Source organism: Neltuma alba, unplaced genomic scaffold (assembly GCF_004799145.2).
Source record: "Neltuma alba isolate B1F8T4 unplaced genomic scaffold, ASM479914v2 tig00011419_pilon, whole genome shotgun sequence".
NCBI lineage: Eukaryota > Viridiplantae > Streptophyta > Magnoliopsida > Fabales > Fabaceae > Neltuma > Neltuma alba.
The window spans coordinates 15,262-41,362 of NW_021636103.1; the positions used below are offsets into that span (position 1 = coordinate 15,262).

The 26,101-nt window shown below is 31.0% G+C and overlaps 2 protein-coding genes and 2 non-coding genes across 4 annotated transcripts; all 4 read left to right on the plus strand.

Annotated features, from left to right (window-relative positions):
* The first annotated feature begins 1,772 nt into the window (after positions 1-1,772).
* LOC114713142 (putative ubiquitin-conjugating enzyme E2 38) lies at positions 1,773-2,756 on the plus strand. Its single transcript, XM_028897732.1, has one exon. It carries the CDS (start codon positions 1,773-1,775, stop codon positions 2,754-2,756), a length of 984 nt encoding a protein of 327 aa, XP_028753565.1.
* An 11,280-nt stretch (positions 2,757-14,036) lies between these two features.
* On the plus strand, positions 14,037-18,282 carry LOC114713172 (probable protein phosphatase 2C 42). The gene is made up of 5 exons (XM_028897758.1): positions 14,037-14,645; positions 15,232-15,602; positions 16,378-16,614; positions 17,655-17,747; positions 17,898-18,282. The coding sequence occupies exons 1-5, from the start codon at positions 14,315-14,317 to the stop codon at positions 18,024-18,026; spliced, it is 1,161 nt and encodes a 386-aa protein (XP_028753591.1). The 5' UTR covers positions 14,037-14,314; the 3' UTR covers positions 18,027-18,282.
* Positions 18,283-20,883: 2,601 nt separating this feature from the next.
* Positions 20,884-20,955, plus strand: TRNAM-CAU (transfer RNA methionine (anticodon CAU)). The gene has a single exon. It is a non-coding gene; the product is annotated as a tRNA-Met (tRNA).
* A 1,684-nt stretch (positions 20,956-22,639) lies between these two features.
* Positions 22,640-22,711, plus strand: TRNAM-CAU (transfer RNA methionine (anticodon CAU)). Its single transcript has one exon. It is a non-coding gene; the product is annotated as a tRNA-Met (tRNA).
* The last annotated feature ends 3,390 nt before the right edge of the window (positions 22,712-26,101 follow it).

Here is a 26,101-nt window from a genome sequence, read left to right on the forward strand (position 1 = left end):
TAAAATGCAAATAAATAAGGAAAAAATGACATTTAAATCTTAAAAGTTAGGTCCTGAAGAAGTAAAACAAAAAATGTTTTACAGATAGTCAAATATTGATTCAAACAGTTGCAAGTAAAAATCTCAGTTAATTCAAGTCAAGTTAGTTTGGTTTTCAATTAAAATCCTTCAATTTTATAAGGGAAGACTTACAATCAAGGGTCATGGAAGGAAAAAAAGTTACAAAACAAATCTCAGAGGCTGTCATCCTTCATTATAAGACTTGTCATTACAAGCTGCTTAGATTATAATTACCTTTTAGTCATTATTTCTCTTTTGTGGCACTTGATTATAATTCTTTGTTTTATATGTCCCCTGTTTGGTTGAAATGGACTCAATTATATTAGTGTCAATTCAAAATGAAAATTTTAAATTTTATTTTTTAAAGTTATCAAATACTGCCGTAATTATTTTGAACAGGAATCAAAGATTTCATGGAGAATAATGATGTACTGTTTTTTGGGAACAATGGAGAATGATGATGTTCTAATTGATGTTAATTATTTCGCCGCTTTAATTCCCAAAAAAAAAAATTAAATACAGGTTATGCTGCCAATTTTTTATTATTTTGCTTTCAACCTTTTCAATTAAAAATAATGAATACATAAATTTTAATCATATCTAGCTCATCTCGATGAGCAAAACTAAACTTTAACCGAAAACCAGATCGAACCGATTGAATTTCGGTTTTTCAATTCGATTATTTTGTTTTTTAGTTACATATTTAGTTTTTACTTTTTTTTAATACTTCAATTCAGTATTTGGTTCAGTCAGTAGAAAAAAATTTCTATTATAACCAAAAAATCAAAATAAATATATTATATATTAATATTTATATTTAATAAATATTATTATAATAAATCACATTGAATAATGAAAAATTATCAATTAATAGTTGTAATTGTGTTTTATTATTATTTTTAATATAAAATCGCTTTTCATATTTATATATTTCGGTTAATCAGTTAACCTAGCTGAAATATTTTAGTTAATTCGGTTTCAGTTACTTTGGTTAATCAATTTTTATTTGGTGTTTAAAATTTGTTCCATTCAGTTATTCAATTATCGCTAAGAACCGAACTAAAAAATCAAATACTCATCTCTATATTATCACGTGTAAGAAGAAACGGTATCATTCCCTCTCATTCGAAATATAGTCACTTGACTTGATCAGTTAAGAGAGCTCAGCACAATTTTCGACAGAAAATTAAAGAATCTAAAACACTACTTGAATAATAAATATTTATCATATGTCATTTTCTTCTGAACTGAAAATATAATATATTCATAAATATTGTCATGTTAGATAAGGATTTTCGATATGATTATAAAACACTAGCATTAAGGTTAGCACAATAAACCAACCATAAATTTTGAGATATTATTCATGATGATATATTCATCCAATCAAAAAATAATTAAGAAAGCAATTAAACAAAAGATAAACATAACTGATTACTTAAGTCCTCTTTTATTTTTTTGGAAAAAAATTATCGTCTACAATCAAATTTTTTGGAAATTATTATTATTATTATTAGTTAGAGCTCTACATTTTTAAAAAATGAAACCAAATTGGATTAGATATTTTCTCTCAACAGAATTAGACTTGTTCCGGAGTGTTCTACAGCTTACAGCGTCCCCCACACAACAATTCACATTTTCTTTTTCTTATCTCTAAACTTCTTACTTAGCCCTCAGGCTTTTACTGTTTTTTCCTGTACTTTCCCAGAACCATGACGCAGGATCACAAGAAGCACACCTTCCCCCAATTCGACGTCGTTTCGGATTTCTCAGATCATCACTATCTATATCATAATTCGGCTCCGTCGAAGCTGAAAGCGGGGAATTCCTGCTTCAAGGTGATCAGTAAGGAGTGGCGGATCCTCCAGGAGAATCTACCCGAATCCATTTTCGTTCGGGTCTCCGAGACCCGCTTCGATTTACTCCGTGCCGCCATCGTCGGTGCTGCCGGCACACCCTACCATGACGGTGTGTTTGTCTTCGACATCGCCGTCATGGCCACTTACCCTGAAGAACCTCCCAAGGTTCATTACCGCTCATACGGTCACCGGATCAACCCGAATCTCTACAGCGACGGCAGCGTCTGCCTGAGCCTCCTCAACACATGGATGGGCCGCCGGAGTGAGCGGTGGAACCCGAAACAGTCGACATTATTGCAGGTGCTGCTATCTCTCCAAAGTCTCGTCCTCAACGAAAAACCCTACTTCAACGAGCCTGGAAGAAAATACTTTGGGACTGAAAAATCGTCGGAGTATTACAATCAGGAAGCGTTCTTTCTCACCTGTACTACCACTCTCAACTTGATTCGGAATCCTCCGAGGAACTTCGAACCCTTGATTGACCACCATTTTCGCGAGCGAGCAAATGCGATTCTGGCGGCGTGTGAGGCGTACGTGAACGGGCGCGTGGCGGCCGGGCTTTACGGCTGTGACGAGTCGGCTCCGCCGAGGTTTGAAATCCGGAGGCAGTTTCAGCTGGATATGGAATTTGTGTATCCTCAGCTCGTTGCAGAATTCCGACGGATAGGGGCTACTGTGCCGCTCGCCGACCAACATTTGTCTGTGATACGGAACCTGCCAGTAATTTTAGACAAGCCAAAGAGGAAAGGAGTTTTCAAGAGGTTGATTGGGAAGATAAAAAATGTTTTGGGATTGAAGAAGAACAGAAGTGAGAAAAAGGCAAGTTTTGAAGAATAAATTTGTTAGTTAGTAATCTCTTCTTCCCCTGCTATAATCAATCAATTTTTGCTTCGAGGATGCAATTTTTTTTTTTCGTAGAGATTTTTGTTTTTGCCCCACATTCTGGAGATATTTTTTTGATAGCACTGGGTTCCCAGGTATGACATGCATTACTTGAATTAGGTTTCACTTGAGCAGCAACCAAATGAAACCCATATCAGATCTTATTTAACGAGGAATTTGAGTGTTTCAATAAAAACTGGACACGATTACCTTAAAACCAAAACATTACAAGCAAGAAACCAAAATCAAAGCAAAAACTACCTGAGGAACTTCCTTCATCATCGTTCACGGCCTACTGGATAAGTAGGAGGAGGTGATCAAGGATACAAACCTGTTGTCAAGTTAATAGCAGCATTCAGAGCAGAGAGCTATTGTCCAAGAGCCCTTGTTTCAACACAAAGTAAGGAAAAACTCCCATAACTTCAGTTATGGTGGCGGGAATATTGATCAACTTTCAGCTATACCCACATATCCAATGGTTGTCACCGCCTCTGATGACTCCACCACGACTGCTTCTACGGTTGTCTAGTACCAAATCGTCGATCTCGAATTTTATCAAATCGCCTTCGGTATTAGCACCTTGTTTCCCTTTAAAGTTTACAATGATAGAAAACATGGTTGTCTCTAAGATCTTGATCCAAACAAGCTTTAAAGTAACTAGCATTTGCATATTTGTGATCATCTCTACTTGGAGTGTTGAAGACCTTAAAATTTGTTTAAGCCGCTTAAAATTTGATTTCATTTAAGTATTGATTATTAAAATTGGATTTGGTTCGGCTTAAAATTTTTTGTAACCAAAAGTGGTTACATTTTAAATCTATGGATCAAAATTAATATAAAATCAAATTTTAATCATGAGATCAAATTTTAGGGACTGTGTTAACCCCCCCTTTTTTTTTGGGCTGCAAGAATTGGATGGAGTATTATTTATTTACTTTTTTTTTTTTTTTGCCTATGCGTATTATTTATACTTGATTACGCGAATGGAAGATTAGAGTGAAAGATCAAGCTCAGGACATGCAATATTTTGGGCTTGGTCTTGCTCATGAACAAAGAGTAATGAGAAAGGTAAGCCCAAAATCAGCTCATAAAATAACAGAAGCCATTTCACATGTCTGATTTTAGTAAGTGGCAAGCATAGAATGCTGCTCTGTTGGGTTATTGCCTTATCATGTATTCAACAGTGTATATAGACTAGTAAACTTGGCATTGGTCTGGTCTAGGACATTAACAACTTCCCTTTTTTTTTAATAAAATAATCAAATATATTGATAAAATGTTAGTTGAGCATGAAAAAACAACAAAAATACAAAATACTATTTCTAATCTTTGATATAAGATGCAATTGACTAATTTGGAAGGACTTAAAAAATTATTAAATTGCTTAATTATATCATATATTATATGATCTTTTTAAAATATTTATGTATATCACTAAATTATATATCAATTTATAAGTGAGGTAACTTAATTTGGCGAAAAATAATAAATATAAACACATTAAAGTAATTTAGTAACATTATTAGTCTTTTCAAATTAGTCAATTAGACTTTATAAGGACACGCGGAAATGGTAAATAAGATGGCTTCACACAAATGACCACTCTTAAGTAACTGCCACAAAATTAAAGCTTCATCACCAAATTGATGAAGAAACTTGAGCAAATGACTTTACCCCCGAGAGGGAGGAAATAAGCATCTCTTCAAATTGGGTTTGAATGGAATAGGCATATAGCCAATTTTAAGTTGGGAGTCTCATATGGATGACAGGAAAACTTATAATATTGTGAAATTTCTACCTAAAATATACTTGCTAATGATGCTAGACTCTAATACGAGTGAACATATATATATATATAGGCACAGAAATAAGTTTTTTTTTTTTTTGGGGTCAGAAAGGGCACAGGAATAAGTTAAGGGTGAATGAGATGATAACATAAAGTGATAGTAGGGAACATCTACTTGTGCAGCTTTAAAAAGGGAAAATGCACTTTTATGATATCTCCAACATATACATAACAACAATATTTCACAATAAAATATAAAAAATAATTGCATTCAGAAGAACAGTACAGGGAAATGTGCAGACACCAAAGACAAGGCAAGTAGTGGGAAGCATAAAGAGATAGAGATGGGGGATTCAGAAATTGCAAGAATAGTTTTTGGCTCTTTTCTAAGACAAAGGTGACCATATTATGTTCAAATGTTCCTTATTGTTTAGTGTCAACCATGCCTTTAGTACCCCCCATTCTGCCTCTCACCCAAACAATACACACTTCTCATTCTAAATCCTTTATGCATCATTATATAAATATATATTATTATTATTAATAAATCATTTAAGACAAATATAGGAATGCAATATTGTGTCTACTTCTCCATTGAAAAAAAAATGTTTAGCCTTTTTTTCAACTTAATAATTGAAAAAATAGCTAACGTACTACCTCTGGTGCTTAATATAAGATATAAATAACCAATTTATGAATATTAATAAAATTAGTTATTTACAATGAATGTGTGTTGCTTTTCCTACCGTTGATAAAAATCTCTTAACAAGTTTAGTCACCATAAGGATTATTTGGGAGGCAAAATAGATAAATATTGAAAACAAAGTAGATTGGGATCTGTTATTAAAAAAATATATTGAGATTTTATATTTAGTACAACAATGAATCTATAACTAACTTTTATATTAAGAATTGGAGTAATATTATATAAAAATAAAATGAATTTGCCTATTCTTTTATTTATTAAACAAGTCTATTATTTTATTTTTGTAAAATTTTTTATATTTTAAAATGATCCTAATTCTTGAATAACTATATATATATATAGGCATATATGAGATTGCGAATACATTTATTATTGGACACTATCTAATGGTATTAATAATGCACAAGTTGAGCCACATCACTTAGGGAAGTTGGGTCACTAGGGTTTGGAAAGTTAAAACGATTGGCCCAAAAGATTAAAATCATGATGGTGATGGTAACAAAACAAAGCAACAAAACTAGCCCCACAAGTCAATTTTATGTCTAATTCATGCTCCCTTGTAAGAGGAACAAGGGCATGTGTATTTTATGGACAAAATTTGGGTACCTAGTCTTATAGGATATACTGGTCCAATCAAATTAGAATAAGTAGATTTTAAAGCATTCTCGGCCAATAAAATAAAATAAAATATCAATAATATTAATAATAAATTTCATTATAAAATAAATAGTACTCCTCCGGTCCTAATTATAAGACCCAATTGACTTATTTGAGGAGATTAAGGAAGTAAGTTAAGTTGATTATTTATAATAAATAAGTGTTGTCATTTCTAAAATATCCTTGCTAATTAAGTATATTGGCTAAAACTATCATTATTAGAAAGATTATTTTGGAAAAAAACGCATAAATATAAGAGACAAAATGGATTGGGGTCTTATAATTAGGACCAAATAAAAAGTCAAATGGGGTCTTATAATAAGAACCGGAGGAGTATATCTATATAATTCACACGTCTTGATTTGGTTGAAAATGGGCATCTCATACATGCACGCATACATATGAGGCTAGACTTATAATATTTTTTTTTGCATTTATTTATTTTATTTTTAGTGTTTCTCTTTATTATTATGTAACAATTATTGTTCATTATCACGTGATCTGCTGATTAACTTATAACCATTTGATATCTTGCTTGTTGCTTTCTTTGATTAGCACAATAACCGAAGATGTCACATTTCAATAATTATTTTTTGTCATTTTCAATTTTGTTGTTGATCACAAACCATCTTCACCTCGAAGGTTGATGAAAGATTTTCTTTTGATCAGTTGTGTAATGTCTTGGCATTTGTTGTTCAATAATTAATGACAAATGTCTCTTTCAATTAAAAAATGATTTTTCTGGCCAAAAATTGATGTTGCACTTTAAAGAAATTAATAGAATAAAAATGTTGATAAATTAAATTAAAGATTAAGGTACTCAAAGTATTTTTTTTCTGAATGCACCACAAAATATTCTAAAATACTGAATGCATCTGAAAAAATATTTCAGAATTTTGAATGCATCTTAACATTAAATTAATCATATTTTAGAAAGAAATATCAATGCGACGCCAATATAATTGAGACTAACTCAAATGTTAAGTTGGAGGCCAATGCAAGTTAAATTCAAATAGTAGTAGAAACAATATAAAACCAAGTAAACAGAACAAAACTGTTAAAGATTCAAAAGCACAAATCAGCCAACACTTTCAGGAGATAGTTTACAACAATGTTAAAAATCCTTGTAACACACACACACACACATATATGCACACACGTATATTAAAAAAGGAAATGAGGAAATATCCATGTTCTCATTCTTCAATCTTGATTTACTTTATTTTGTTTTCCAATCCTTTTATGACCAAGGCCGATTAAATAACAATGATAATACTTTAGAAAAACAATGTTATTTATGCTTTGCACAACAATTACTGTAAATTACAATATTTAAATTTAAAACTTATAATTTAAGAAGTGTCTTATTTACTCCAATTTCAATCCAAAAATAATTAATTTTCCATTAATATACATTCTTTTTGATACCTTGAGATATTGAATATGAATAATGTGTTGTATTGTTTTTAAATTATGAATAGTGAGACTTGCTATAATTTTTTACCTTTTTAAGTCTCACACGTTACCTAAAGTCTGAGAGATAAGTCATATTATTTACAATTTATAAATTATACTCCTCCGGTCCTTATTATAAGACCCAATTTGACTTTTTATTTGGTCCTAATTATAAGACCCAATCCATTTTGTCTCTTATATTTATGCATTTTTTTCCAAGATAATCCTTCTAATAATGATAGTTTTAGCCAATATACTTAATTAACAAGGATATTTTAGGAATGACAATACTTATTTATTATAAATAACCAACTTAACTTACTTCCTTAATCTCCTCAAATAAATCAATTGGGTCTTATAATTAGGACCGGAGGAGTATTATTTTCAATTCTTAATTTAATATAAGAACTAGTTGACTAATTTAAATAGATTAAAAAAATTTATTAAATTAGTTATTTGTAATAAATAGGTGTTATTGTTCTTATAATATATTTGTTAATTATGTGTATTAGTTAAAACTACCATTTGATAAAATATTTTAACACGTGCATCTATTATAAAAATTACTTTGAAAAAATAGATAAATATGAAAGACAAAATCGATTGGGGTTTTATTTAAAACAAAATTAAATATCAAACTAACTGGTATATTAAAGATTATGTCTTGTTAGAATTCTATATTCTATAACGATGTTGATGACTACAGATATATCATTGGAAGTAATCAAATATTTTTTAATAATTAATGTTATTTTCAGTGACAACTATATATGTTATCGCTTATCAATTTTTAACATTTTTACCAGCGTTTATTAATAATTAAGTAATTATTAATTCCTACTATTCTTACTGCTGTCCATATAATAATAATAAGCATGGATGATTTTATGGGACCGCATATCCAATGTGCTTCTCGTCTACCGAAAGGAAATGAATAACGCCAATGTTCATGGTTTCCTGTGGTCACGCCCCAAAGACCAACCTAATATTTTTGGATAAGTTGTGCCAAATATTTTTTTTATAATTTTTTATATTATATTAATAATATTAAAAAATAGTTGAAAAACTAATTAATAAATGTAGTCATAATCTCTAGTAGAGGTCTTGAGAGTTATTAAGCATTAAAAAAGGGAAAATCTACTAAATTAACCCAAAATCTTATCTTAATATATTATATACATAATTTATTTTTTAAAATTTTATATATACTTTTTTAGTGAACATGTTAAACTCCAAATGGGCATGATCGCAAGCTCTTCAATCAACTTAAGTCATCGTTTTTAATTTTAAAAATATTTCCTCTGTACATTTTTATTAAATAATTAGAAATTAAATTCTGACCCAAAAAAAAAAAAAACACACACATATTTTAATCCAAAATCTCATGACTTCCTGTTTAATTAATTTCACTTATATATATATATATATATATATATATCTTTTCTACTTCAGATTATCTAATATGGGATTTTTTTGTATACTCCTGACTGAATTTGACCTAAAATAGCTTATCTGTGCAACTATTCAATCCTCGTGCATAATATTTATTGTTTACTTTCCAAATGCATAAAATTCCGACAGATGAAATACAAATTCGACAAAAAGTCTAGTTTTCAGTCCGATTTTATTTTATTTAGTTTATTTTTATTTTTAAATCTATTATTGTGATTCATATCCTCTTTCATAATTGGCTCAACACAAGCAGGGGAAAGTGAGGGATTTTACGAAAGAAATGAGACGAAGTGAGAGACAGATTATAAGCTTGTTTAATTATTTATTTTTATGTTCTTAATAGATTATAGAGTACTGACAAGTTTTGAAAACAAAAATTTTTTAAAAAAAATACTATTTACATTATAGGTATATATAAAGTGGTGAAATGAAGGGTTCAAAAATAATTTACTTTGTTTAGATAATTGTCATTAATGAAAGCGTGATGTTGTGAAAAAATATGTCTGCTCCTTTTATGTTTCAAAAAAGTTTTAATATTTTTACTTCCAAAACACATAATAAAAATATATTTTCAAATAATTTTTTTATTTTTTAAATAAATCATGCAATTTCAAAAGTTGGTTAAAATTTATTAAAGACAATAAACATGTGAAAAAATGTAACTTACTTTCCTAGAATATTTTTATTTAAGTAGAGAGTAAGTGCAAGAAAGAATGAGTGACAAAAAAAATGAGGGAGAATAAGTGGGGGAAAATAAAGAAATAAAAGGAACATATAATTAATTAGAAACAAAAATAAAAAACAAATAATAAAATAAATTCAAATTTATTAAAAAAAATTCCTTCAAATATTTTATATGTTGAATCAGACGGGAGAAGGATATAAGCTTGTAAAGAAATATACCCTGGGATCTTAATATCCTGCTTTGTAACATGTGAGTGATTTGGATTTTGCCTCTCTTGTCATCGCGGAAAAAAAAAAAGGGAAAATTACTTCCAGATCTCACAAAGGTAATTTATTACTCTGAGGTTCCACAAAATGTCAAAATCACTGACAGGTCCCAAGGGACCTTAGAGTAATATTTTCAATTTGTAAAATGACATTACTACCCCTCATATTCCAGATTCACATTTGCTCTGTTATTGCGATTTACAACCTCAGCAGCGACTATTAACAACCCAATGAGAGGGCGTTAACAACCCTATCAGTATCTGTTAACAACTTACTTTATAGAATCATATAACCTCCACATAAGAGTAAATTATAACCAAATAGTATAATACAACAACTTTAATACTAAAATGGGAAGCTTTTTGATATCATTAAGAATTTCAACTAGATCCAATAGGATTACAGTAATATTTTAATGCGAAGATCCATTTACAACCTCAACAGCGACTATTAACAACCGAATGAGAGGGCATTAACAACCTAAGCAGTATCCGTTAACAACTTACTTTATAGAATTATATAACCTCCGCATAAGAGTAAATTATAACCAAATAGTATAATACAACAACTTTAACACTAAAATGGGAAGCTTTTTGATATCATTAAGAATTTTAACTAGATCCAATAGGATTATAGTAATATTTTAATGCGAATATCCATTTACAACCTCAACAGTAAGTATTAATAACCTAAGGAGAACTGTTAACAACCATAGCAATGTCTGTTAACAACTAACTTTATCGAATAATATAACTTCTAACTATAACTAACTAAATTATAACTAAATAGTCTTAAAGTTAATCTTATATAGTTGTTAAAGGTTATATTATCCTATAAAGTCAGTTGTTAACAGATACTGCCTAGATTGTCAACAACTCTCTTTGGGTTATTAATACTCACCATTGAGATTATAAATGGATCTTCGCATTAAAATGTTGCTATAATCCTATTGGGTTTAGTTAAAATTCTTAATGATATCAAAAAACTTCCCATTTTAGTGTTAAAGTTGTTGTATTATACTATTTGGTTATAATTTACGCTTATATGGAGGTTATATGATTCTATAAAGTAAGTTGTTAACGAATACTGCTTAGGTTGTTAATGCCCTCTCATTCGGTTGTTAATAGTCGCTGTTGAGGTTGTAAATAGATCTTCGCATTAAAATATTACTATAATCCTATTGGATCTAGTTAAAATTCTTAATGATATCAAAAAGCTTCCAATTTTAGTGTTAAAGTTGGTGTATTATACTATTTGGTTATAATTTACTCTTATGCAGACGTTATATAATTCTATAAAGTAAGTTGTTAACGGATACTGCTTAGGTTGTTAATGCCCTCTCATTCGGTTGTTAATAGTCGCTGTTAAAGTTGTAAATGGATCTTCGTATTAAAATATTACTATAATCCTATTGGATCTAGTTAAAATTCTTAATGATATCAAAAAGCTTCCCATTTTAGTGTTAAAGTTGTTGTATTATACTATTTGGTTATAATTTACTCTTATGTGGAGGTTATATGATTCTATAAAGTAAGTTGTTAACGGATACTGCTAGGGTTGTTAACGCCCTCTCATTGGGTTGTTAATAGTCACTGTTGAGGTTGTAAATCGCAATAACAGAGCAAATGTGAATCTGGAATATGAGGGGTAGTAATGTCATTTTACAAATCGAAAATATTACTCTGAGGTCCCTTGGGACCTGTCAGTAATTTTGATATTTCGTGGGACCTCAGAGTAATAAATTGCCTTCTGTGAGACCTGTACGTAATTTTCTCAAAAAAAAAATCTGAGTAATAGCTTTTAATGTTTACATTCTTTAAAGTCCAAAACGTTTATAAATGTTATGCTGCCAAAAAAAAAACATCTATAAACGCTAAAACAAATATTCATCCGATATTGTACCAAAAAAAAAAATCATCCGATACTTAATATAAAACACATTTAATTAATTTGATTAGACTAAGAAAATGAGGTAAGTTAGTTAATTATAAAAAAAGTGACATATTTTTTCTAAAACACTATAATCATTTTTCTTAATATCCCATCTCCCTCTTCTACTTGATTATGGTTAAAGAAGTATTTATAGGAATAATTTAAAAAAAATTAATAAATATAAAAAATAAGTCTTATATTTAAAATAAAAACTAACTCAATATTAGGTCTTATATCAAAGACAGAAGTAGTATATTGTTAAGTTGTGGTCTCTGAACATTTCTGAAAATTCTTTTTGCAACATAAAATCACTTTTTTTTTTTGGGACAGAACAACATAAAATCACTTTAAAAAGGCTGCTATTGTGCTTTTCAGATATTTTCAAGGGACTTTATTGATAAGGACATTTAGAAACTGAAGGTAGTATTTGTAAAGCATACTTATCATAGTAACCATATTATTACTCCCGGTCTTTAATATAAAACCTTATTTGATTTTTATTTTGGTTCTAAATATAAGACCCTAATTCACTTTATTTTTCATATTTATGTGTTTTTTTCAAAGTAATCCTTCTAGCAATGATAGTTTTAACCAATACACTTGATTAGTAAGGATATTTTAAGAAAGACAATATTTATTTGTTACAAATAACTAATTTAACTTCTTTTCTTAATCTTCTCAAATTAATCAATTAGTTTTTATAATTAGGATTGGAGGTAGTATGTTACGAAAAGTTTGTCCAAAAGCATACGCCCTATCTCACTTAACTTGAATCTAAATTTTGATCTCAACCCCAAACGATCAAGGTTCAAAACTAAAATTTTCACTTGAAAATGGATACAATATTGATAAACTAAAGACATCAAATAAAAATCAAATATCAAAAGAATTTCTTTTTTGAAAAAAAACAAAATGATAATTTATTAAAAATGAGAGAATTACAAATTAGACATAACAAAAGGACAATAGATGGAGAGGTTAAACACACAACTAGGACAACTCTTAGTAAAACTTATTCTAGCAAAACCAAACGAATTGAGGAAATACTCCTCCGGTCCTTATATAAGACCCAATCCTTGAGTTAGTTTTGGTCCTAAATATAAGACCCATTTCTCGTATTTATCAATTTTCTCTAAATTACCCCTATGGATACTCCTTCAATTATAATTAAGTATAAGAGAAAGGAGGGATATTAAAAAAGATGGCTATGGTATTTTAGGAAAAATATGTCACTTTTCTTATAATTAACTAACTTACCTAACTTCCTTAATCTAATCAAATTAGTTAAATGGGTCTTATATTAAGGACCGGAAGGAGTATGTTAGATCATGCTTAATAATGTTATTTGAGTCATCAAAAAATCGCTAACAAAAGTTTTTCCATTTTATCAATAACCAGACCTAGTAAGAAATTGTTCGATGTGAAAACAAAAATGAATTAATAGCTCAACAAAAATTAGTTCTTAGACATTTAAGGGTAAAGAAAGAATATTCCTGGTGCGATTTCTTCTTGGATAGCTGATCTAGATAGCATATCCAAATATGATAGGAAGAGAATTTTCCAATGCCGAATACCATCAGTCGTGTTTGATACGAAATATTAAAAATTAGGAGTAGAGATTGTGATTGGGATTAAAAAAACATATTAAAAGAATGTTTAGCATAAGAGATTTCTTCTTACATGGAGTAGACAAATCAATGTATATGAGATTAAAGAATACTAATACTACCTCCCATCATGGTATTCTCCGATTCCAATACCACTTCCTATCATAATATTCTCCTATCTCACATATTGAGTTTCTTTATCCTATGTAACAAGAAATTTCTCATGCTAAATACTTTTTTAATGATTTTTTTCAATTACAATCATAATTTTTATACCTTATTTTTAATGTTTCATGCCAAACTGACCTGTTAGGTCTAATGGCACAAGATGTGCTCTTAGTGGCACCAAGTTTGTGGTTTGATTTCTAGCTATTAATGAGGATCCATGCTTGCTATGCAGATAAAAGAAACAATCTAGCCAGTAGTACTAAGAGAGAGATCATAATTCAATGGTATATAATTGGGATCATGAAGATCATTGTGCTGGAAAAAAAAGAGAGGCCATGTTAATGCTATAGAATGGGATGAATGTCAAAAGAAATTCAGAATAACATAACAAGCCAGAAATGTCCGCAAATTATGAAAGGGAAAAAAATTGGTTTCCATTCGTAAACAAGGAATGGGGAAAAAGAGAAAAGAAAACGAAAAAGAAAAAAAAAAGGGGAAAAAGGAGAAGACATTGAAAAGAACACAACTGAAGCAGAGGCTTCCCCACACCTTCCTCTCTCCTCAATACGGCTAACCCGTTTCTGTTCCTCCACAACCGAACACGCCCTCTCCGCCATCACCTCGTGCTATCCTGCGCCTCCTGCTTATCCTGCGCCGTGCGCACCTTTCTCCCCCTCTTCTGGTCTCTTCCCTACATAATCTTCCCCTTCTCCAGTCTCTCTCTTCCCCAGATTCGTTGCTTCAAACCTGGCTGGGTTCCGGAGCTGGGGCTAGGGTTAGGGTTTCTGAGAGATGTGGGATGCTTCAGGCATTGATGAATCTGCTCTCTCTCTGTTGGAAGCCATTCGGGCGTGGTGCTGATAAGTTCGACACCATTGGAGCTGTTGGGAGCACTTTCGGGGGTGGGGCAGGCGGCAGGGAAGGTAAAGACGGATTGCTCTGGTTCCGAGACGTAGGAAGGTATGGTTCCGGCGATTTCTCGATGGCCGTGGTTCAGGCGAATCAGGTTCTCGAAGACCAGAGCCAGATCGAGTCTGGTCCTCTGGGCACCTTTGTAGGTGTGTACGATGGTCACGGAGGACCCGATGCCTCTCGATACGTTTGCGATCACCTCTTTCGTAACTTTCAAGGTTCTTGATGCTGAATCTTCTTTTTTATTTCTCATGCTATGTAGGCCTGATATAGTTTGGTTCCTGGGGCATTCAATCGGCCACGTTTTAGTTTCTGGTTGCTTCATTGCATTCACGAGCAGGGACTGTTATGTGTGATTTTCATCAATTCACTTTTTCCTAAACTTTCCCCCCCAAAAGTTGAGCTTTTCGTTGGTCTTGAGTGTGAGATTTCGCAGAATCGGGAACAGTTCAGACATTCACGCGAAATGGGAGTTACTATTTCCTTTAAGCGTTCATCGATTTTTTTGATTTTTTTCCGTTTTCCTCCTTTTCTATTTTTAGAGAATGCTTTTTTCACCTTCGATCCATTGATAAGTGGGAACGGGATTGGCGATTACGAAATGTCTCAAAGTCTAGTCAGTTTTGGACCCATCCTCTGGGTTGAAGGCCAATATATTTTTTTGTATCGTTCTGCCTATAATTTTGTTCCTCTTAGTAATATAGATGGACAAAAGGGCGTTGGAATTCGAATCGTTTTTTTTTTTTCCTTGTTTATAAAGGATCCCTTCTCATGTTAGCCGTCTTAGACTTCATCTTTATGCAGCAATAGCCGCTCAGTCACAGGGAGTTGTGACTGCTGAGACTATTCATAGAGCATTTCTTCAAACAGAAGACGGTTTCACTTCTCTTGTGTCAGAATCATGGGATAGACAACCTCAGATCGCAACTACTGGGACCTGTTGTCTTGTTGGAGTGATATTTCAGCGGACCCTCTTTGTGGCAAATGTTGGAGATTCCCGTGTTGTGTTGGGTAAGAAAGTTGGCAACACTGGAGGTATTGCTGCGATTCAGCTATCTACTGAACATAATGCAAATCTTGATGCAATCAGACAGGAACTTAAAGAACTACATCCTCATGATCCCCAAATTGTTGTCCTCAAACATGGAGTGTGGAGAGTCAAAGGCATTATTCAGGTGATTCTATGCGCTTCTGTCCTTCAGAGAATCGATCTTTCCAGCATAAAAATTAGTGTTTTCCTGCATGTAGTCAAAACAAATATTGGTTACTTGTATTCTTGGATATCAAGCTTAGGTGATAGGTAAATAGGTTTAGAAGCTTATCAACGTATACCCTTGGGCAATATTCTTCCTATTGTCAAAACTTATGGGCTGCGTGTATTTATTGCTTTTTGAAGTCAATTTGCATGAAAAGACTGGGGAATAATTCTGTCAATTTGTATTCTTTCTTTATGGACTACGGTGTGCATACGTACATGCTTACCTTCTTACATGCGTCCATTCATGCGTGCGTGCGTGCGTGTATGCATACATTATATATGAATTTCAGTTGTGACTCGTGGCCTAATAAGAACTTTGAACAACTTATATGCCAATTGTCACAGTCGCTTTCTTTCTTTTAATCATCCCCATCCTTTGTTTATTTTTCCTAGAGTTTTGGCTGTATATTTCCTCTGGTCCCGTCTTGCTGGATATCATTTCAACTTTTATTTAAAGATGTATTTCTATGTGTTTGTGTGGAATCCATGCTGTAGACTTGTCTTGTATTAACATTCTGTTTTTATTACTCTCCTTGTTTTATTTGACGTGTGAAGTTGAATGTATTGTTGGTTGTGGGTTCACATGTCTAGAATAACTTTTGCGAATGTAAGCTTATTTCTTAGTTTCACTTCCCACTGGCCAAGTTAATTACCTTATCATATTGCCTTTTTTATTTTTGTATCAAGTGCAGGTTTCTAGGTCTATAGGTGACGTATATATGAAACATGCCCAGTTCAATCGGGAGCCAATTAATCCAAAATTCAGACTTCCAGAGCCAATGAACATGCCTATCTTGACTGCTAGTCCAACAATTCTCTCTCATCCTCTCCAACCCGGTGATTCCTTCCTTATATTTGCATCAGATGGTTTATGGGAGCACTTGAGTAACGAAAAAGCAGTGGATATTGTCCACAGGAATCCACGGCAGGTAAAGTTCTTGTCTCCTTTATTTTGTTATTCTTTCTGCACTCAATGTTTCTTGGTTTGTCCCTTGTTCGCATGCATTCTAAATGGCCATAGTTTTTTTTTTTTCAAATGTATTTGGCACTTTATTTAACCCATTGCCTCAAGAGCAGCAAGATGATGAAGTATCTGGATCAAGCTTGTGTCCTATGGCTATAAGATATTAGGTGCAGTAAATAAATTTTCTTTACATGATTTACATGGTTTGGTATGAAAATTTGAGCTTCCCCGTACTACTTTAACCTAGAAGTTCATCTTTGTCTCCCATCATGCTGTGTTTGATATGTTGTAATTAAAGATGATTGCTTTAGGTTGATTTGGTTGAGTGTAATAGTTGTGAAAAGACTTGTTTTGGTAATTTTCGAAGGCATAACTTGACGAGCTTTACTTTTGCCCTCACTTTTTGGATAAACACCAGCTATGCATGTTCATTGTCCCTGCAAGGTACGTTTAAGTTTTTAAGTGATATGCTGATCCTTAATCAAGCAGTTGCGAGAGTCATAGTTTGAATTTTTCTTTGGTCAACACAGCAGCCAATAATGTGATGAGTGTTCATCAATTCGACTTGAGTTGATTTCGCTTCTTAAGTTTCCTCCTGTGCTTGAGTTATTCTTTTGTGGGAGAGGGGACGATAAATGGAGATGATTGACATTCACCAGTTTCATGGGTCAAAAGACACCATAATGTTGTTAACATGTATAAACGCCACATATTTTTGACTTCTTTCCGATTACTGGCTTCCCCTCTCTGGTCTTACTCTTCTTTGTACTGCAAAAAGGAATCATGAAGCCATTATGCATTCTGCAACACATGTAAAATCTGTATCTGCCTTCAATAGATTGGTAGCTTGTTATTGTTCCCAAAGAAAAGTGAATATCAATAGATGGATGTTAGATTGATGATTTTGTTCTTTGGCTGCACATTGGCATTGTAGTTCTGAGTGAGTCCCTTGCCAAAATGATTCCTATATTGAATTTATGGTGCTTGAAATTTCTGCTAATGCAGGGTAGTGCCAAGAGACTTATCAAGGCTGCTCTCCAAGAAGCAGCAAGGAAACGAGAAATGCGGTACTCAGACCTCCGCAAAATTGACAAGAAGGTTCGAAGACATTTTCACGATGATATAACTGTTATTGTTTTATTCTTAAACCACGATCTTATATCCAGAGGCACAGTGATAGACCCTCCTCTTTCAATTCGAAGTGCTCTTGATCACTGACACATGATTGTAAACATGGTGTCTTTTAAGAGTCTTTGGGGCAGCTCTCAGATAACTGTACCCGTACCAGAAGACACACCGTTGCTACCCGGCTGGCATATATACGAATTGACAGTGCATTTGGCACCTTTGGTCACTGATACCGAGACAACTTATTGATGAGGCTCCAATTTATAACATATTATTAGAAATATATCTGTGGAAAAAGGAAAAGAATGAAAATAATTTTTGACACTACGGATGCCCATTTTATAGTTCGTTTTAATTTCTTGGCAGTCTTTGTTCGAATTTCATGGTGGAGCAGACTAAATTATTTGACAATAATTCAATGGAAGTTTAGCACATAGTAAGGTATCTCATGTGATAAGAGGCATAAGTTATGCACAGATTTACTTTAGTTTTTATTGCAGATGAAGTGAAAATTTTAGATATAATGTATAGATTTTTGGTGGGGTGTTGTCCAAAGGAGAAAATTAAGGTGTACTTCTTGGCTGTTTAGTGTTCACTGTATGATGTGGATAAAATGTCTTGGCGTTTTGTGGGATTTTTTTTTTTTTTTAATACCAACGCTTTATGGAGTTGATTTTGAGGTTGAGCTGTAAAAGATGTTTAGCTGTTATCATTTTCATTGTGAAAGATGATGTTTTACTGTGTCAGATGAGTTATAATATTTATAACTAATGAATATTGTGATGTCATAGAAATTTCATTATATTTATTGATATATACGTGCGTACATTGAATTTTTTGAGCCCCAATGTATCTTATACTTCCATGGCAAGTACGCAACATGGAACTTTTCCTGAATTGCTTGTGATTTGGATTTCAATTATGATCAATTATAAGAGTCAAAATTAAGATTTTCTTGAAAAATTACACTTTTTATTCCAAAATAATTATCTTTAACATGCCAAAAATAATGAATTCAAAGTCATGATTATCTTATAAATGACTAAAAATGCTTCTGTGCGTGTTAAAACCCGAATTTATGGCTGTTTTATAGAATTGATCCTTAACATCGCATGGTTCTCTTTAACATTGTTGTGTGATCTGCTTCAAAACTGACTATTAACCAATTTAATTATAAATCCATTGATAGAGGTCAAAATATAATTTTTCTTCCCTACCAAAAGAACTCATAAATATTTAAAATCGCTTGACCTGATTGAGAATTTTTCTGGAAGATGTTGCCCAAATAGCATAATGGCAAGGCTATCCCCTTTGGGTCTGTGAAAGCAGGCCAGATTTGTTGGTTCAAAGGGACTCTACTTTGGTAGTTCAAAGCTAAGGTTCTCCATTATAAAGCATAAATTTATAAAAAAAAGTTATTTATTATTATCTCCCCCCTCCCTTTTCTGGTTAATCGTGGGGAATCTAGGAATCACCGTTAATGTTTAATCGGTCCGGTATTTTTTAATATTTGACTTGTTCCCTTTATGAATTGATTTAAAATAAATTTCTTAAAACTTGAAAGAGTAAAATAAAATTACTAATATAAATTTTGATCCTTTAAATTTGCTTTCATTTTAGATTTGGTATCTCAAGTTTCTTTTTATTTAAAATATTAGACCCTATAATCTAATAAAAATTTTGATTATTTTGCCTCTAAAAAAACCAGAACCTATTATTTAAAATTTAAAAAATTAAAATCAAAATAAAAACAAATTTAGGTGACTAAAAATTATATTAGTTTAAAATAAAACTATCATTTTTCTTGTTTGAAGTTCTGCTTTTTTTTCCTGCCCCATGCCCTGTCCTTTTACGTCAGCAACCAGTGACTCTGAAGTTGGCAGCCAAGGCTGCATCTCTGCATCGAAACCTGGCTCTTATAGGCTTCCGACGTGTTACTTTTCTCTACCGTTGGATCTAATGAATGCCCTGCCTCATCCAACGGAAAATGCGGTGAAACGTGGCATCCACTATTCTCACTCTTCATCAGGCTGGATTGTGTTGCCACGTCACATCTAAATATTTTATCATCAGCGTAAACGAGTGCCTTTCTCTCTCTCTCGCTCTTTTTTTTTTTTAATGGAAGCTGAGTTTTTTCAGCTAAAAAAAAAAGGATAACTAAGTTTGAAGGTATTTTTTGCTTTTAAAAAAGTTAGATATTAATGTTCTGTTATTTTTATTAGTTATTTGTTTAACTTGCAAATTAAAACACATTAAATAAAATTTTGAGAGTAATTACATTCTATGAGATGTATCAAGCATGCATATTTCCAATTATGACATAATCACAGATTTTTTCGTGGGAGCCTAATTCTGTTTTGCAAATTAAAGTACGATTGGTTAATACAATATAAAAGGTATACCTTTATTTACACAAAAAACAAAAGAAAATAAATACACTAACCTCCTCAATCTTACTTTAATCAAGTGATCTTATCAACAAAATGCATAATTTCGTGAAAGGAAAAATACAAGGTCATGTCCTCTGTTGCAACTTTTTTTTTTTTGTATTTTCATATTAAGTTTAAAGTCAGTAATATTAATTATGTTATCATATCAAGTCATGCAGAGTTTATTTTCCCACGGATTATGAAAATGAAATTTGAAGCAAATTATATTAAATTATAGTAATTATGGTTTAGTCCTAAATTGCACTAGCAAAGAACCAAGAATTTTTCATTTTCATTAATGTATGATACGAATTATTGGTTTTTTTTTCATATTCTTTTTCCACGCACCCTGGTCTTGTAGAATTGGTTTGAGAATATTACCAAAAAAAAACATTTTTATATTTTACGAGAAAAAATATCTATTAAAAGAAATAATAGGTGGTAGAAATATCGGGATCTTTAATTGATTTGATCATGGCTGTGTCCAGTTTCCATCAGTGGAATGTGAGACCTAAATCCATCAATCAAGTAATTTAAGAAAATCCAACGCTTAAATAAACTGGCCCAAGCCCATGAATTCGTCAGAAGATAGGATTAAATTTTGGGCTAGCTCTTACAGTTCCGTCGTGAATGTAGATAATTGGTTTTATATATTTTAATCAATCATCTCTCAACAAATCAGAGTGGCGCAGCGGAAGCGTGGTGGGCCCATAACCCACAGGTCCCAGGATCGAAACCTGGCTCTGATAAGGAGTGGCTTCCGTCGTTTGAACTTTTTCCACCGTTCGATCTGATGGAGGGAGGTCTCATCGAACGGTAGTTATGTCGACACATGCCATTCGCTTTTTTCTCTCTTCAAACACCATCCTGCTGACGCGTCACACGTAAAGATGCGTTGGCTTGCTCTTTTAAGAGGACAGCAAAATAATAATAATAATGGGCATGGGGAAGATTAATTTATGTACTAATTAAACCATTAACAATATATTTTGTTCAAAGTTTTAAGTGAACATAACATCAATGCAGTATATATAAAAAAAAAAAAAAAGCCATGTAAATGAGAGAAAAGAAAATGCTTCCATGGAAGGACTATTATAATTAAATCAAGCTGTTAAAAGGAAAATGAAGAATAAAGATGATGAAGAGCTTTTCATTAATCAGCAAAACGAATATAAACCCCAAGGTAACCAAATTCTTCTTTTAAGAAAAACTCTGGGGGTTTATGAGAAAATAACTCATATGTGAGAATAGGATCACTCACTGCTTATACATGATCTTTATTTATTAATATCAATATAGTGCCTAAGGTATTAAAAATTGGACTGGTTAATAAATTGATTGAGAATGATACTAAAATAATAAAATTTAATTAAAATATATAAAAATATTTATATATAGTTCTAAAATAACTCATATCTAAAATTATATTAGTATACGAGTGAATAGAACATTCAAGTATAAATTGTACATAATCCAACCCAAAAACAAAAAAATTCTAAGGGAGTTTATTTTCCTGCATAATTATCATGTTTATGAAATTAAGGTATATTAAATAATAGCAATTAAAGTAATCATAATAATCAAAACCAGTAATTTGCATATATAACAAGGAGCATCCGTGATTAACATATTATAACTTGATTGATTGTCTTTTCGCACCGGTTATGATATTAAAAAGCAAGCTATATACCAATGTCATTTTTTTTATAACAGTTATATTTACACCAGTTTTAGAATTATTGTTAAAGAGGTTTTTTAATTAATTTAAAAAAACTTTCTATACTAATATAATATATTAAAATTGGAATGATTGCGTTTCCAAATAATTCCCCAACACCCCCCCCCCCGTCAAGAAGAATAAGCGATTACGACTCTGCCGAAAACCCAAGTTCATAATATATTTGTTTTCTATATTTTGCAAATACACTAAATAATCTGCGTTATGGAAAATTGTTTCAGCCATCATGTTATGGGGAGAATCTTACCCAAAAAAATTAAAATCATTAAATTCCAAATACAGAATTTTTACCAAAATGTGTTATTATTTGTAAGTGCAGTGTTGTCCAAACTCATTAAAGTGTTGTTACCAAACATAATTTATGATTTAGTAGTTTTAAACTTTTTTTTTTTTAAGGATTTTCCTTGTACAATACTAGTATTATGCCTTGAAAGAAATAGAGGGTGGGAGAAATGGCACGTGGGTTAATTGATTTCACGGTCGGGTCAAGTTTCCATTCACGTTAATGGAATGAGAGGCCTAAACCCATAAAGTAATTTCAGAAAATCCAATGGTTTAAATGAAAAAGGCCGTAGCCCATTAATTAGTTTGAAGTTAAGAATGAATTAATATGGGCTAGCTCTTAGAAAGCCCATGTTTCTCTTATAGTTTAGTTTTATATTTATTAATGTTTTGGTGCGACTACATCTCAACAAATCAGAGTGGCGCAGCGGAAGCGTGGTGGGCCCATAACCCACAGGTCCCAGGATCGAAACCTGGCTCTGATATGGAGTGGCTTCCGGCGTTTAATTTTTTCAGCCGTTGGATCTGAAGGATGGCGCATCTCATCGAACGGCTTTTCTTGTCGACGCATGGCAACCGCATTTTCTCACTCTTCAAACGCTATCCGGCAGACACGTCACACGTAAAAAAGTGACTGTTTGTTTGTTTTTTTTTTTTTTTGGTTCTAATGAAAAGCAAATTGGTGTCTCAAAAAAATAGTTTGAAGCTGGTTTGTTTTAAGTAACTTAATTTTTTCTCTCTTTGAAATATTATAATACTGGAGGTTGAGAAAGAATAAAATGATAATCAAGTCATTTACAATGTTCAGCTAAAATATTTATGCGTCGGGACAATTAAAAAAAAGAAGGAAACTTAGATATTTATGTCGTTTAACTTCCCCTCAACTTCTTTATTGATAAAAACAAACAGAAAACCTTCATGTATATGGATTCTCTGAATATTTTTAGAAACATGGTCATTTGCCCCAAAGTTTGAAAAATTATGGGAGAACTCATTTCTATAACACTTTTTTAATGTATTATTACATACAAAATATAATTAAAAATAATTCTTTACCGCAATAAAACTAGGAGTAATTATTGTTGTAGCGAAACAGATGCATCAACTCAAAGGAAGACTCCCTTTTTTTGGCCAGAACCTTAAGGGAGACTTAATTAAGGAAAAAAAAACTCAAAATATGGCAATATGAATTAATTTATTGGGCAACTTGGTGCATTTGTTTATATTCACTGAATCCAATTTTCTCATCAAATCAGTATGTGGACTATTTTTAATAATAAAAGTTCACAATAGTAAAATTTTAAAATTCTATTGTACCAATATTAATAAGAAAAATCATATATGATAGAATATGATTGGAGAATTAGACCTAATAAATTTTAACAAATGTATCTAAAATTTGTCCTAGTTCTTTTTTTGGTTTGCTACATTTGTCCTAATTAATATAACAAGTATTTTTTTTTTGCTACATTTGTAGTAATTAATAAAACTCTTTTTCCCCGACCCTTTAAAAGAGCCCATCACTGCTATACTGAACTTTTATTTCTTGATTTAGTAAATTTTTCAAGTTTACAGGAATTAAAGTTCTCGAATAAGTAGATGTCTTTTACTCAGTACCACATTTTTTGGTTTTTTTTATCAAAATACGATAAACAGTAAAACTTTTTACCAAAATGCTACACTTTTGAAACTATTTACCAATATGCTGCATTTAAAATCGTTTTTGGCAAAAACGATTTTCAAATTACATACAAGTCATTCTTAACGTGAACGATTTCACTTTTAATTTTTTTTTAAATCAAAAAGTGAAATCGTTCTTGGCATGAACGATTTTTGAAATCGTTCACACCAAGAACAATTTCACCCTTGCATGCAAAAATAAGAATCCCCAACGATGCTCCTGTGAGGCTACAACATATATTGTAAATATTACTTCATCTGACTTATATTGGATTAAAATTTGAAAACCCCAGTTTTTTTTAATTTTTTTTCAAATAGAGCTTGATGAAATTTTCTATCATTTCCTCCTCTTTTTATCTTTCTCATACCAAACAATACGTAACAAAAAAAGTTATATTTTGATTGTAAATTTTTAATTATAGCAATTAAGTTGTAAGACTAAATTATTATTATTATTATTATTATTATTATTATTATTATTATTATTATTTTGGTCACAGGCATAAAAGGCCCATGCCCAATACTTGATTTCTTGTCAAACCAAACAAATGCCACACCACAGGGCTTTTTACCAAAATACTACAAACAATAATATTTTTTTAATATTAAAATTCTTTCTTGTAATATTATTTTAATAATAACATATCATGAAGATTTTTTTTTATTTTACACATATATTATTTATACCTTATAATACCTATTTTTATTTTATTATTTTTGTAAAATTTAATTTAATAAATATTAATTTATTGCATGAAATTAAACATTTAATTGGACTAAAATCTTTTAGACCATTGGGTTGAAATGAAGGGTTCAAAAATAAAGATTTTTTCTCTAGTTTATCACATTCATTAAAAATTATTTACTTTGATTTCTTTTAAATTGTAAAAATATATTTCAAATTCCTAGTTTTTATTTATCATAGAATTTAAATGATATAAGTTTAAAAGATTTTATAAGTTATTTCAATTTATAATTCAAAACTTTTAAACACTTCTTTATTACAAAGATTTATAAACATACTTAGTTAAATATATATTTATTATAAAAATTAGTTAAAATTTTAATCAAATCTTTTATGTTTGCCTTAACTGATTAAAATTAATGTAACTATAAAAATATAATTTAAGAATTTATTAGAATCAAAAGTAAAATAGTAAATAAATTTTATTTTAATATAAATTTCAGTTAAAAATAATATTTTTAGAATCTTTTTAGAATACTCCTATTAACAGTGTTAACTAATTGGACTAAATGTATGCTTTTATAATAGAGGAAAGTTCTATGTAATTGATGTAAACTAGAAGAATAGTCAGAGTATTTTATTCTTGATTCAAAACACTCATATCATGACATGTCATCATCAATTAAAAAATACAACATACTCCTCCGGTCCTAATTATAAGACCCAATTGACTTATTTGAGGAGATTAAGGAAGTAAGTTAAGTTGGTTATTTATAATAAATAAGTGTTGTCATTCCTAAAATATCCTTGCTAATTAAGTATATTGGCTAAAACTATCATTATTAGAAGGATTATCTTGGAAAAAATGCATAAATATAATAGACAAAATGGATTAGGATCTTATAATTAGGACCAAATAAAAAGTCAAATGGGGTCTTATAATAAGGACCGGAGGAGTAACAAATAGCATGGAAAAGGCAAAATGAAAAAAGGAAATTATGAGTGCTCTTCATTCATTTCAATTTTACTTACACCTTATTTTTACCTAAAAAAATATATGAAAGCAATAGTTCATTAGAAGTAGATAGAAGACTTTTTTTTTTTTAATTTACCAACTTAATATATACCACATATTTGATATTTAGGGCGTATATATAATTATTTTTCAATTTTATCTTACCAAATTTAAACTTCTCAAGAAGTATACTTTCATAAGAAAAAATAATAATCATATACCAAGAAAAAATGAAGCTTATATCAAAATCTTAACATCTTAAAACAATATAACAGATAATAGTTTTACCGTTAAAATAAGAGGCACCTAGCTTAGAAAGAGTACAAATATTCCAGATTGTTGAACCCACCACTCACTTCTTGAAAATTAGAACAATGAACTATTAACTCATTAAGGATAGTATGAATGAAAAATCAAATTGTATATCATAACCGTAAATTTTTTAAAAGAAAAAATAGAAGAGAAACAACATACCCACAGCAGCAATAAAAGAGC